General features: G+C 36.9%; 1 protein-coding gene across 2 annotated transcripts; it reads right to left on the bottom strand.

Annotated features, from left to right (window-relative positions):
- Positions 1-1,169: 1,169 nt before the first annotated feature.
- On the bottom strand, positions 1,170-9,608 carry tbx2a (T-box transcription factor 2a). 2 transcript variants are annotated; one of them, XM_081364558.1, is made up of 7 exons: positions 8,738-9,608; positions 7,712-7,979; positions 6,872-7,018; positions 5,676-5,752; positions 5,421-5,584; positions 3,447-4,045; positions 1,170-2,503 (listed from the first exon to the last, which is right to left on the bottom strand). In XM_081364558.1, exons 1-7 carry the CDS (start codon positions 9,094-9,096, stop codon positions 2,066-2,068), a joined length of 2,052 nt encoding a protein of 683 aa, XP_081220684.1. In that variant the 5' UTR covers positions 9,097-9,608; the 3' UTR covers positions 1,170-2,065. The 2 variants fall into 2 exon arrangements, with proteins under 2 accessions (XP_081220684.1, XP_081220683.1); XM_081364557.1 differs by having other exon boundaries at positions 5,421-5,596; positions 8,738-9,456.
- Between the last annotated feature and the right edge of the window lie 5,377 nt (positions 9,609-14,985).

A 14,985-nucleotide genomic window follows, 5' to 3' on the forward strand; every position in this document is an offset into this window, starting at 1 on the left:
TGATTATGGTTTTAGAAAGAGAAGAAAAGAGGCGATGGGGCTCTCTAATTACCAGCCTGGACTCTGGAGATCCCGTCGGTCATTGTGCGCGGGTGTGCAGAGACTGTGTGGCCGGCAGGCAGGCGACAGGCGCCGGATTGTGAACAAAGGACTGTCTGCTGCTGAGGCTGTGAGGCGTCCCTGCCGAGGCGATTAACCCTTCCACCAGGACGGTGACACTTTTCTCGACTCCCCATCCTCCCCCACCCCGGGCATAATGGTAGTACAGTATAGAGATAGGACAGGTGAAGACAAGATTAGTGTATTAACGACCGACACACCTAAGAAAAGTCCCGCTCAGAACAAACAACACATTGTAACAAGCAAGTCGGTACAACAGGTTAAAACAAATGTGCTTTTTGAAGTTGGTGAAGGAATTACGGTGAACAAATGATAATGTTTTAAAGACATTGCCAATATGTCTTTATACTGCAACAGATCAGAAATCATAAACCTATTTATAATTAGATCGCAGTGACTGAGAAAGGATAGCACGTACATCGCAGAGACATTTGATGTGTGTGTTTTTATCTGACGTAGGCTGTTTAGAGTGTTTGCTCATCTGCAAGACGTCTATGAGACGTTTCCTGTCAGATGTCAAATAGGCTTTATAAAATGACTTGATCTAGAATAAATGTAAAACTGACTTTTGTTTAGCCTATCAGAGATATTTATTTGTACACAGCGCTTTCCAGACGAAGTGCTCTTTATAAGACATATTGGAGACGTAGTAGGCTACATGTGCTACCTGGGATTATTTGTCACAACATTTGTCAATAAACTAGGTTACTACGATCAACAGATGGCGCACCTACATCACATTTAGCTGCACTGCAGAACGTCGCACAACCAATTTAATCAGTTTAATTATATTTTATATAGGCACGGCGATTGCTAGATTAAATGAAATAATGTACTTGATCTCAACCCACAAATAGAGATACAAATGTTTGAATCCCAGGATCACGCAAGGCAAAAATCTAAAACAATGCCAATAACACTGCTCTGTATATGACTGATCTGATCAAGAATACAGAAAATAAAACATATGCTCATAATTTACACGGAATCATATTTACACAGCCTAAATACAGTCCTGTATTTATACAAATGAAGTGATACAAAAGACTAAATGAACACTTTCGTTTTATTTAACTGAGAAATTGCAACAAAATCGCTCATTAACCCGAAAATCCAGCACCGAGATGTTTAAACAGACAGCTCTCATAAGAGAAACCTTCTCAATGCAAGATTAGAAAGAAACCTGAGTTGTCCCTGCCTATGGACCATCATTAAATTTAAACATCTTTTGTTGAATTTAGCTACAAATGAATAACACATCACCAGAGATTTAGATTTACAGTGGCTTTTCCTTTACTTATCTGGCAGGATTTCACAAACATAACACATTCGGTTTCCTGCTATCAAGCGCTATATTGTTCATTATTTGTAAATGGGAAAATATAAATGTTACAAATTGAGACCTAATACTATTTACACACCAATGTACAGTTTTGAATAAATTAAAATCTGTCTCCTTCAGTCCATGATCCTTATTTACATACGTGTTACTTTTATTATTATTATAAATAATTAGAAAGAAAGGTCCCAGACATAGGCAACTTAAACGTTGAGCATCCTCGTATGTTGTGTAGGCTACAGTCTTTTTTTTTTTTTTTTTACTTTTCGTTGGTTTTTTTTTTTGTTTTTTTTTTTTTATACTTTTTTTTATACACTGACATGTGAGCCTAAAATGGGCATCCACATTCAAATAGCTAAAGAACATTCCAGGGGAACATTCATAATATAATTTCATCGCCAAATCAAGGATGAACGAAATCAGCATGCTTTGTAGATCCGAAAGAGGGGCGTAAAATAGCCTATGTTACAGTTCTCGTCGAAATCCAGGTGTGGGGCTTGTGATAGGGGATGTTCCATTGTCTGAGCCATCCGTTCAACCGACAAACTCGTTTTCATTGAAGCACAGTTATGTAATAAGAAAGAGTCCGCAGTAGTGTTCATGGGGTCACTTTGGTGAATCGCTACGGGGTGACACGTCTCTGTGTTTCTCCAGTCCGCTTACTAATCTTTGTATATTCTGCAGTTCGTTGATGGAATCCTTCCCTGAAGATTTGGGAGATCCTGAGCTCTGGCCGGTTCCGGTTTTATGGCTGTGGTGCTCGGATATGGGACTGCTCTCCCTGCTGCCTGATTTCGATGACTCTGACTCCGCGCTCAGAGTGCTTGGAATTCCGGTGGTGAGCAGGCCGGAGCTTTGAGGAATAGACACGGGGATCTGATAGGGGTTGAATCGCATCCTTGGCCTCGTGCTGGTGAGAAAGGGGTTCCGGCTGAGGGTGGACGCGGCACTGCCGGCAGGGAGAGCGGAAGCCGCCGCTGCCGCAGCCGCCATGTATGTGTACGGGTAGGGTAGCAATCCTCCGAACGGTTGCATGGAGATACCCTAAATTTAAAACAACAACAACAAGAAGAAATTTTAATTCACTGTCAGACCAAAATAAAGAAATAAATTCAGCCTGTCAAGAAATAGGATAATTATAGTTATTAATTAAATGTTATTGCGCAAAAAAAAAAAACATCGAAAGGAACATAATGGCTGAGCGTGGTTAGCAAAGATCTGCATTCGTTTACTGCGTGATAAAACAATGGAAAAAATGTCTCCAAAGCATAAACACTAGGGGTGTAATAATATATCGTGACACAATATATCGTAATGCAAAAATGCATGAATATGTATCGTGGATAGTGACAATGTATCGTGTCTAATTTAACCAAAATGAAAATTACTGTGTGAAAAAAATCAAGTTTACAGAGTTTTAGTGTCAGAACTTCATTAAACTACTATATATAATGTTGAATATAATGTACAATAATGCAATGGGGGAATGTTTGTGGGTCCTGATAATGCCAAATGTCTTGTTTTCAGTTAAAAGTGGCCTACATTATTTTATAATGTATAATTCTGTATTTTCAGCTTCAGAATCATTAATATTTTTTTTTTATTCTGGTGTCACCATTTCATTTACACCCCAATGTAATACCAAATTTAGCATTTTAATCAACAGTACATTTTTTTGTTAACCTTTTATCAAATGTAGTGGAGTATCGCAATGATTCGTCTTGATTCGTAATACTCAAGGGTATTGTTACACCCCTAATAAACACCAATTTCCCTTGATTCCAAATGCAGCGATCGCCTACATTGTTTAACAGAACCGATGAAACAGTTTACAAATGTAAAATAATGGCAGAAAATACAGATTTACAACAAATACTTGCTACTAAGCTATATATTTTATCTTGGGGACTCTGTTGGCAAACATTTAGAAAATAGGCTTGAAATGCATTTTGTTAGCTATAGGCATAGTCATAAACAATCATCGTACCTGAGATGCAAGCATATGTTGTGATAAGTGGAATGGGAAAGGGTTGGGTGAACTGGTACTCTGAGAGGAGAGGCTTCCATTCTCTAGTCCACTTGCTCCAGACATTGAGGCTAACAAATGTCCCATGCCCATGGTTGAGAAAGCACTTGGAGTCATAGCAAACTGCCCTGGGTGAAATAAGAGTGGTTGTCCTGCACTCAGTGGGTTAAAGAAATGTTGATTGTGTAAACCAGAGAGGGCTAGACTTTGCAAGTGACTTGCGCTGAAATGCGACGGGCTCTCTGTTTGAACCATCAGTGGGGAAAAGCCATCTTTGACTGGGCCAATGGAGTCTGCATCCTTTTTGGAGGTATCTGATTCTTTCAAATTCCTGCTGTCCAGTTTGTCCTTCTCCAAGTTTCTGATGCTGAAGACAGAATTGTTATCTTTCCTCAATTCCGAGCAGTCCCTTTTCTTTTCAAGGTTAGATCTGTCCTTGACTCTGTCCTCGCAACGTGGGCTGAATGGTGATCGTGGTCTCTGATCTGGACTATTGACTCTGATCATTCCATCATCGTGTTGGTCTAGCTCGTTGTCGCTTTCATCGCAGGTTTTGTCATCTGGAAAAGACGAATATTAAGCACATCAGATTTATTTCCTTTTGATAAAACCACAAAGAAATGTCTTTGATAAATTCGACTCCTTAAAAAACACACCGACGTGCATATGTTTAATTACTCCCTGTGATTACACAAGGATGGGATGAAATGTTTTCCATGATAACTACTTCCTCTGTTTTCATCCATGGCACAATGAGCGTGACTTCATGAGATTTGGACAGTTTGAAGGAAAAATTTTAATGAGCTCCTAATTAATCGTGATGAAATTCAGATGACAAACTGGCAGACCCAAAGCATGTGCATGAGACAGTCTCTGTATCTGCTGCACTTGGTTTATATATCATGACGTGCCCTGAGGACTATAACTCTTAGCAACTGATCCTATTTTCATAACATGTAAATTGACAATATTTACACATTACATTCTACCAAAATGACAACGATCCGTCAGCAAACTTCATAACACAGTATTCATCTGTAAATTAGTCATAAAATAGTTTCAGCTAAATTAAAAGACAAAATAATAAAAAAAAGTCAGGAAGTACAATTAATAGTTTTCACACGTGCTGTGGATCATAGTGAGATTTAATTATTTGACATTAAACGCCACAAAATGGAACAATGCATGATAATAGATAAAGGCTAAGAACATTCATGAAGATTAAATGTAATGAAATCATTTTAGACAGTTCCTTAATTCTTATCTGCACTTTTAAAATGATTTAAGCCTGTAATTAATCAGATGTCATATAAAATAACAGACTAGGTGATTACAACTCATAGAACAATAGCTGTGCATATTTACAGTGTATAATTGCACATTCAATTACAACATTCCTTCACTGTGTTAACCTGGCAGCTATATCACAGTTACAAAGCAGCTGTTGGAGTTACTTTATATTTTTATGGCTGATTTGATCTAAATGTATGAATTTCAGTTATTTATTCATTTGATATAATTTACTTATAACGTGCAACATCTTAAATTGTTAATGTATGCCATGCATATAGTTAATATTCATATATTCTGCTAAAAGCAATGCATTTTAAGGATAAACCACACAGAAGAACACTGCCATCCAACTAGTTCAAACTGACAGTAACTAAAACAGGCAACTGACTGTAATATTTATCAGTTCATTCTATTAAATAGTTGCTCTTTCAGCAGCAAAGTTAATCAACTTTAAGAAAACAAATTATACAAAAATATCGAATTCTACATGATACATATTAAAATATATGAATCTAATGTAAATTCTAATCAAAAACAACGTAACTGACAAAGGTATTGTTGGTGTTAACAAACAATTAGCCTACTGTAAACAAGAAACTCTGCACTAAATTACGGAAATGGCATCACAATGCATGTTTTTACCTCTGGATCTGTTGAATTTGAGTGGGCTTGTTGCTGATCCAATCGGCGAGTGAACTGAATCCCTGCCAGTAGTTTGTTCGCAGGATGAAGCGTCCGAATCTCCTCCATCTCGCTCTTTGCACTGATCATCATACATGCGCATTGACGGCAGGGCTAACTGTTTTCTGAAAATTAAACTGAAATTAGATTTATGTCATGCCTAAATAGTACTATTTTTACATATCCGATGGTTAAACACAACTTTAGACGTAATACCTCTTTTCTCTTCTTCCATTCCCAGTGTCTCTGAATCCTTTTGCGAATGGATTATGATCAATTTTCAGTTGTGTGATCTATAAAAAATGAGAAATTGCATTTATTGCTTTCCGTAGGACTGTTTCAAATTAACAGCACTAAATTATTTTGAAACTATAATTCGTGTTTTTTTTTTTTTTTTCAAACAAACTAATAGGCTAATCTAGTGAAATAAACTATGTCAAATCTGTCCTTATATATCCACAACGACTGTTTGAATTGTTTTGTGAATTAAGTTTAGGCCTAATCAAGCCAAGTTTATAACTGAATTGTGACCCTGGACCACAAAACCAGTCTTATGTGTAATTTTTTTTAAATTGAGATTTATACTTCATCTGAAAGCTGAATGCATAATCTTTCCATTGATGTATGGTTTGTTAGGATAGGACAATATTTGGCCGAGATACAACTATTTGAAAATCTGGAATCTGAGGGTACAGAAAAATCGAAACATTGAGAAAATCTCTTTTAATTTGTCCATTTCTATTGGCGATAGTGCTGCATCCATTCACAAAAATAAATGTTTTATATATTTAAAGTGGGAAATTTACAAAATATCTTCATGGAACATGATCTTTACTTAATATCCTAATGATTTTTGGCATAAAAGAAAAATCTATAATTTTGACCCATACAATGTTTTGTTGGCTATTGCCACAAATATACCCGTGCAACATAAGACTGGTTTTGTGATCCAGGGTCACAATTGTTAAATGAACAACTCAGGGTACTTTCGTTTGTTCAACCGAATTCATTGTGACTTCACGTGATGTACCCTAGTGTTTCACACCGTACAAGCCTTTCATTTTTACGGGGTCACATTTGATTGTTAAGCATATTGTATTGCTCAAGTTATACATACAAACGACTATTTGGTGCCCGTATTGATTTGAACTGGCCAGTAAACTTTACGATCATATGGCCACCAGTCCTAGTGTGCTGTCATCCCAATTATAATCAACTCTATTCATGACCATGAAAAAAAAAAAAAAAAAAAAAACCAGAAGGAATAGTCGGGTATTAAATTGTTTTTCTCTTTCAGCTCTAATAATAATAATAACAATAATAATAGCCTAATCATAATAATAATATGACAACGGATAATTACAAACAAACATTTAAAATTAAATTTGCGTTTAAGTGCTGTAGTAACTTACCTTGTCATTCTGATATGCAGTGACACCTATAAAATCGGTCTCAGGAAATACATATGTCCTGAAGGTGCTGTAAGGGAGCTTCAGAATGTCGTTGGCTCTAACGATATGAAACCTGGGCTGGTATTTGTGCATTGAATTTAGAATGGTCTGAAAAAAATAGAAAAGTTTTCAGGTCAATAATAATCAGGTATCACAAATATATTATAAAATAAATATCTGCACAGTAAACAAAAACATGCTTTTATTTTCCATATGAAAATGTTTCTTATTTTTTTTTTTTTATTGATAGTATAGTGGGTTTTATGAGAGCAGAATGCCTTGTTGTACTGTAATAATGCGTGGATTTTTCAGTGTGATCTTTGAGGCCTTGTTTGGATAATTGGGTGATTTATTTATTTATTTCATCGAAAGCTATAACAAAACGATATTCTAAATGGCCATTTAAATGATATGCATGTGGATAGGAATAGTGTCATTTAGCCTGGAGTGAAAAATCACATCTTTGGTTCACACTGTCGATCATGGGACATAGTTTGCCCCATGGCATTTAATGTTAAGGCAACTGCTCTTTCATGCTTCATTTAGTCGACAGACGCTGAAAACGCGTTCGGAATCTAATGCACCTTAAATGTCTAAATTATGTGCTTAGCTTAATCTCGTAATCATCTTTGCTTCTTGATCACTTAGATAACTTTACAGTATTCAATTTTCCTGTTCTAATGGAAATAAGGAAACAGAAATCATTCCTAAGAAATCAGATATTGACATTACAAAGTAGTTTCTATAACTATTTACATTAACATACAGACATGCAGTTTCAGAAAACGTAATGTAACTTACAAATCCATGTTTATCCGAGATATTGTTGGTCAGTTTGAGTTTATGGAAAGCAACAGGCTTTGCCATCCACTGTTCACCCGTGGCCGGGCTATCCGGGTGAATGTACATTCGTTTGGGCATCTCCGGGTCGGCCTTTCCTGCGACCATCCATCGAGAGTTGTGAAATTTGTACCGACAGTCGTCTGCCGCAACAATATCCATCAAAAGTATATACTTGGCTTTTTTGTCCAGGCCGTTCACGCGCACTTTAAACGGAGGAAACATTCTCCTGTGGACGGAACAGACATTAGTCCTATCTGAGCCGAATTTCTTCATCAAAATATGTATTTAATATTTTAAAGACATTTTAAAATTCATTCAAAATGTAGCCTATTTCAGCTACAATTTCCGTAAAATCACAAATAAATATCCCTCATATCTAGGTCGTTTCGCAAAGGCTAACAGGCTATTAACACAAGTACCCTACCAGACGATATAGCCTACTTGCAAACATTTTCTAATATTTTACATGCGTATTTATAGACAAAGGGATTGTTACCCCTTTATCCTTCATATACTTATATATTTCAGGTAGGTCTTGATACAAAAAAAGAAGAAAAAAAAGAAGAAGAAGAAGAAACAGCTAATTATGGCCGGTGTTTTTTTTTCTCTCTCTTCTTCTTAAAAATTAGTTCGCCTCGTGTTAGTGCGATATTTACATTGTTCAGATACATTAACTCCTGCGCTTATATCGCAGACGAGTTTCTATATAATAATCTTAATAAAATAACGAATGTGAATGACATTATAGCCTATGCTTACATGAAATAGATTTTGAGTTTTGTGACTGCTCGGTGCCGTTGATTGACGTATAAACATAGCCTATTTTTCGAGCAATAGGCCTATTTCATTTCGAACTAAATTATATTTTCTATAGTGAAATATAGGCTACTAAAAATTTTCAAAGTGAAATACATTAACATCGTTATGATCACTACAAGGACAAACAAATAAATAAAATAAAAAATATATATATAAACGCCTTACCTTCCTGATTTAGTGATGACCATTTCGGTTCCAATTTTGTGGAATTGATCCCAAAGGTCCTTAGCTTCTAATGTAACTTTAGGATCGTCTTCAACGTCCTCCTCTGGCTCGAGGCTCTTGAAGGAGCGGAGATGAGCCGCCTGGTGGTGATGTCCAAGCGCCGCGTGTAAGCTAGCCTCAGCCGCGCCGGAGAGCGCATGATCCGCCAGTGGTTTACTGAGACCCGGTGGTAAAGTGAGCGCAGGAAAGAACGAAGGTTGAGCCGCGGCAAGGAAAGCTGACATGGGAAAGTCGGCCGGCCTGTGCGCGTGATAAGGGTGATAAGCCATAGCGTTCGCTGTAAAAACTGGATCTCTCATCGGTGCATCCAAAAAGCCAGATGGAAGTATAATATTCTAAAATAAACTGCGCCTTGAACTCGCGTAAGTCCGACTGTCTGTCGCCCTCTTACAACAGAAAGAAAGCGGTGGTTTCAGTAGTTGGAGAGGACTGGTAGGAAATGTCACTACCGTCGATGATGTCCAGTTGCAGCACAGTGATAAAATCCTTCAAAAGTGCAACATTGACACTTCGGTGTAGATTTAGAGCTTTCCTACTGTCCAAACCACTATAGTATCTAAAGCAGCCCCAATAAGAATGCGCAAGTCGTGAGCACTGATGTAGAATTGGAAGGTTCGTCCCTGACCACACTGTCTTACGTGCCCCTTCTCACTGGATCCCCGTACTAATGAACCAAACCGTCTTGATTGCAGATTTTACGCATTCTGGACCAATTGTAGAGCTCCATAGGCGTGGTTTTGACAGCTCCAGCCAAGATCGTGAAGGGGGGGCTGGCTAGAAGGTGTCGGAAGCATTCGCAGTAAGAAAACATGTCAACAGAATAAAATATTAACCAATGACAGAGTAAGGATCTGGAAACCCCACCCCCGCATAACCTAACCGAGGAACGGTCATCTGGCTGTGCGCAGCCGGGTAAGAGAAAGCTTTTCTCAGTTTTAGGGCTGTGCGCATGCTTGATATATTTATGCTCCATTGTCTAACTTTAAGATATATATTGGACATTACATTTTAAAGGTTATGCGTAACTAACATACCAAAATGATTTTAATATGTAGCCTAATAAACTGTTGCTATTTTAACGGTGTTTAATAATAGCAACACACACTTTATGAAAATTCTAGTAGCAATTGTAATAAACAACAAATGTTTATTTATTATAACGACTTTTCCCAGAGTTTTGCACAGTTAACTGATCTTAAATCGACCGATTGGAGGATATATCGGGATATTTTATTTCTCCAAGCGATATTCAGAACAATGTTGGTTGCACAGATTTGGATGCTCGCTTAAAACCAGAGTGCCTTTGAAGGCGAAAAGGGAGGAAACTTTCTGCGAGAGAAGTGGTTTACGGTTTGCCTATACTGGAAGGAATAACGAGGTACTACTATCACACATAGTGTGGCAAAACAACCGCAGATTCTATTTTTATTTCTTTTTTTTTCCCAATAGGATATGCGTGCAATAAAATCGAGGCATGACCAGGGTATTGTGTATTTATCCAATAATGCAAGACTCATCTTACCTCGATCCTCATTTTCACAGAACTGTTCAAGATTAGTTCACGTTAAATCGGCCGACAGGGTACAGCAGAGGAACAATCTGAGCTTTAAAGCTCCATAAGCAGTCGTGTACCTTTAAGAGGCTCGTCAACAGATCCTTGATTAAGTGGGACTCCGTTTGTTAAAGAGCGCTTGGCGCCAGCCGGCTGGAGTCCCACAATAAGAACCTACCCCTGTCAATTCATATTTACCCCCAAATTCTCCAACAGCGTGCACCAACCCACTCAGTGTTCCACAAAGCTTAGCCTACATCTTGAGAAAAATCCAAAGAAATGTTTTCTTTGTGGCAGCTCCCGCTTTCAACAATTAGGCTAATTAGATCTAGTGAAAGTCCACGGATGGGAGATTTATCTCCTGTGTTTGAATCGATGTCTGATCAGTTCCGGCTAGGCTATACTTTGACAAATGTAGAGTGAAAAAAAAAACAAAGAATTAATGGCATTAATTCCACACATAATTTGTTCAGAGATCTGGAAGCCCGTACAATGTCAACAGGAAATGCATTTGATTTGTTCCTTTCAATTAACTCCTTTCATTCGCTAAAATGCTCAGTGTAAACATCAGAAATGACTTCCTACTGAAGATCTCAAAGCTGCAGGACTGTCCTGAGAGGGAGACACAGGTTGCGTCTGACTTAATACTGTCAGAGATGAAGCCGCTCTGACCGGGATTGTGAGTTACGAGTCCAGGATTTTCAGTCGAGGGTGTATGGAAAGATATCGCAGAACAAAAGAAGAAGGACATCAATATGTTGTTTTGGATCATCCTGTATCAACATGTTTCGTCTTTGGTAAGAGCTATAGCCTACTTGTATTATGTGGGCAAGCTTCGTGGAATAAATGATGAACGCAGGTGGATTTCGAATTGTTCAAAAGATATTGGTAAGATATAATATCCAACAACAGATGTCTGTATTTAATCGATGAAATGATATGCTATAATTAATGTATTGTATTGTTCTATTTAATTTTTTTGTAAATTATTGAGCAGAAATGGATTTATTATTGATAAATATAGTATTGTTTATAAATCAGTTTTTGTAAGTTTCTTTATTTACATTTTTTTTTAGAAAATGCCTTGTTGCTTGATAGGCCTGTATGAATTAAGATAATAAAAACATAACATGAATTACATATTACATTGAGAGTTTGTCATGAGTTTCAAATAAAAAATGAATTAGCCTACACAACTGACGATGTTGAGCAATCACGTCGTTTACTTTAGTTTATATACCAATATGCTGAAAAGAGGTTTGCACAGATTAACCCCACATGAAGCAAGTTAATGATTTTACCATGTATATATACTCATCAAGTTAATTATATAAACAAAATCCATGTAGTAGCCTAGTCCAACTCATTTATTTGTTCTGGTAAATTTACGCCGAGGCCCCGCGTACCACAGTTGTCAATGCAGGTGTTATTTAAGGGCGCTTTTCAAACGTTTTCTAATTTTTTTTCTTCTTTTTTTCCGAACATAAAACATAACATTTTTAGTATTAGTAGTCTTGAGAACGTAAATGACTACCCTTCGGTCTTTTGGGTTAAATTAAAGAAATTTGAAAAATGTATCATACTATTTACTATAATATATTTTCCTGTCTATAAGCTATGTTGTTTCCAAAACGTTTTGCAAGCCAAGCATTCACCATTGCACAGCATCACCCACAAAATGCTCAAAACGCTGTATTTATCCTGTGGATCAGGTTCTTGGCGCCAGACCGTTTAAGACCTGTCAAAGTTCTTCATTTTTCTCCGGTTCAAGAACAGCCCAGGACCCCTCCTTCACACTGTCTCCTCCGTTCTTCTCTAGTGCTTCCGAAGTTATAGGTGCATATTCTGTCACGTGAAATATAAAATTGTCATTCTTCATAGACTGGATGTTTTGCCAGAAGCAAAGGCCAAACTAGATATTTATAAATAACAACGTAAGTTGTTGTTTTAACATTTGGTGAAAGCAGTAGTCTCTAAAAGCATACATTTAGTTTCACACATAAGAAAAAAATAGTTATTTCTCTAAGCCATCATCAGTTTGAGGCGCTAAAACAGGTCGAATTGTTTCACTTTATCATTTTTTGGTCATGCGTCATAATGCCAAAGAAACTTCTTCAAGGATTGAACATGAATAATATTTGATATTTAATGTTTAAGAGTAAAGTTGTGACCTAACACACTGAGTGACATGAACTCTGTGGACAACTGAAATTTGTAATCACGTCATTATAAAAAAAAAAAAAGAAAAAAAAAAGAACTTGTTTTAAATAACATTGCATTGTTTCTCTATATAAATTTGGAAACTTTTTTTCTTGGTTTACAACAAAGAAAACGATCTTACATATAAAAGATAATGATTTATTAAGTTTGCGAACGGAGACAACCTTATAAGAACATAGCCTACGACTTGAGCGGCGCGTAGTTTTAATATCCCATTTTGAAATATTAAAGTGACTGGAAATAAAATATGATAATTAAATCTATATGACTAATGTACTCCTTGTCCTTTGTAAACACAAACACGCCTTTCATCCAGCATCCAAACCAAATACGCAAGAACATTGAACCAGATTGAAACATAGAGATAAGATTATAATAATATAATATAATATAATATAGGACTGCTGTGTGCTATTCCAGTACTTTGCAAGATGTTACTTGATAAAAACAGATGTGAACTTTTCAAAAGCATTTTCTTTTTTTAGGTTTTAGAGTTTCTTTACGAATTATTACCAAAGAGCCACCTAACATTATTAACGATCGTGCTAGAAAGATCTGGCACAACATTCAGCATTTAAAAATTCAACAACCTCACATCCAATAATCCACACATTTTAATACCCAGTCCGACAATATCATACATAATCTACTGGAAGTATCTAGCCTATGTTTCCAATATCCATCAGGTCAAGGATCAGGTAAGATTTGTTATTTTGGGGGATTTTTTATTGCAAACATGTATAGGATAAAAGGACGAACCTATCCTAAATGTATTCTTTAAGATGGGGGCTGCTTATACGGTTGAATCTCTTTAACGAATTATTCCCATCATGTATAGAAGATCAAGTGAAATAGAAGATCAATTGATCAATATGTTTTTCGAGTGCTCAAAAAATGTTACACACAAAGAAAAGAAGACAGCAACACGAATCGTCTGTAGGCACACAATCCCATTGTCGAATAAAAAACGGGTTTTGAACTTAGAACTGTCTTGACCCTATTCGAAAGAAAAATGGAAAATATCATTTTAAAACTGACTTTATTCATTTTTTCATTATAAGAATAAAGTTTTACTGATTCCTTTTCATATTCAACAACATATGATTTCACCAATGCAAAAGACGGGAAAATGGCTCATTCTAAAACATGCGTATTAGTTTAAATTGCATTTGACAGTAGGCCTATTAAAGTCTACAACTAGTCTGTAATCACTTGCAGTTGATTTCGTGAATATTTTATAAAATACACGAATTTGAACGCTTGAAAAAGTGACACCTATCCGATAATTCACATTTTCTATTGATAACTCTCTTCTCGAATTTAAATCTGCATGGTCTAAGCATAACGGTTTACAGGCATAGGCTACCTGTTGATCTGCAGATTGCGCGCTATATAATGTGTAGGATATAGGCCATTTGTGTACACACTGATATTGATGGGCATGTATTTGCGTGGCTTTGAACGTCTGTGTCCACTTTCACAAGTTTGCATGCTGCAAAATAAGATACAATAAAAATACAAGAAGGCCTGCTTGAAAGCCTGCATTGCAATGCTATGGGTTTCACAATTAGCCTTAATAACACAATAGGGTTATTTTTAAATCAAACAATTGTGCCATGCTTGGAGTCATGCTTTGCATTATGCATTGCTATATATAAATGTATTTAAATTCAGAAGATAGCAGTTGTTGTTCTTCTCTTGCTGATGCATTACGGAGAGAAATACAATGTCTGTTGTTCCTAGCTGATAATGGCCTTTGAGTTCATGCAAAATATTGCTGTATTTCTGGCCATGGTCAACATTTCCTTAGTCCTTTTTTTAGTCTTCATCTGTTGGCAAGTGGCGAAAAATGTTTGGGATGCCTTAAAAAGGTCATTCTTTCGGCCAGCCTCTGGGATGAGCTCCACCACTGATCAAAGACTGGCGGGAGTGTGGGGGAGAGTCAGCTCTCTTCTGGGTTGGATTGTAAGGTGAATGTATTAACTTCACAGGTCAATCTCACCCATCAGCACTATACACCTCTCTGAGGAATGTTTTTATATTGGCTGGTTAATACAAACACAGGTACCTTGGCTTGGTTTGGGCTGCAGGACTATAGGGAGGGTTCATATTGTGAAATCTGATGGAAACATTGTTGTCAGAGTGGTTTCGTGGTATTGTATTGGCAACAAACCTTACTCCGTGGGAACTCTCTGTATTGATATTTTTGGTGGTTTCATGAACACACAGACAGACAGACATGCACTCACGCACGGACGCACTCACACACGCGCACACATACACTACCCCTAACCCCTAAACATTTAGCATTTTTACATTTTCAAAAACATCAGTTGGAATGCTTTTTAAGCTCATTTCCTCATGAAGACCAAAAAATGTCACCACAAGCACAAGGATTTTCAATATTGCTATTTGT

The sequence above is a fragment of the Scardinius erythrophthalmus genome (genome assembly GCF_964197995.2).
Source record: "Scardinius erythrophthalmus genome assembly, chromosome: 5".
In the NCBI taxonomy this organism is placed as follows: domain Eukaryota; kingdom Metazoa; phylum Chordata; class Actinopteri; order Cypriniformes; family Leuciscidae; genus Scardinius; species Scardinius erythrophthalmus.

Excerpts from the sequence above, each read along its gene's own strand:
- tbx2a (XM_081364557.1), bottom strand. The coding sequence starts at position 9,096 with ATGAGAGATCCAGTTTTTACAGCGAACGCTATGGCTTATCACCCTTAT. Across the intron at positions 5,597-5,675 it reads AATGGAAGAAGAGAAAAGAG|TTTAATTTTCAGAAAACAGT; the intron begins GTATTACGTCTA and ends ATCTAATTTCAG. Across the intron at positions 2,504-3,446 it reads AACATATGCTTGCATCTCAG|GGTATCTCCATGCAACCGTT; the intron begins GTACGATGATTG and ends TTTTAAATTTAG.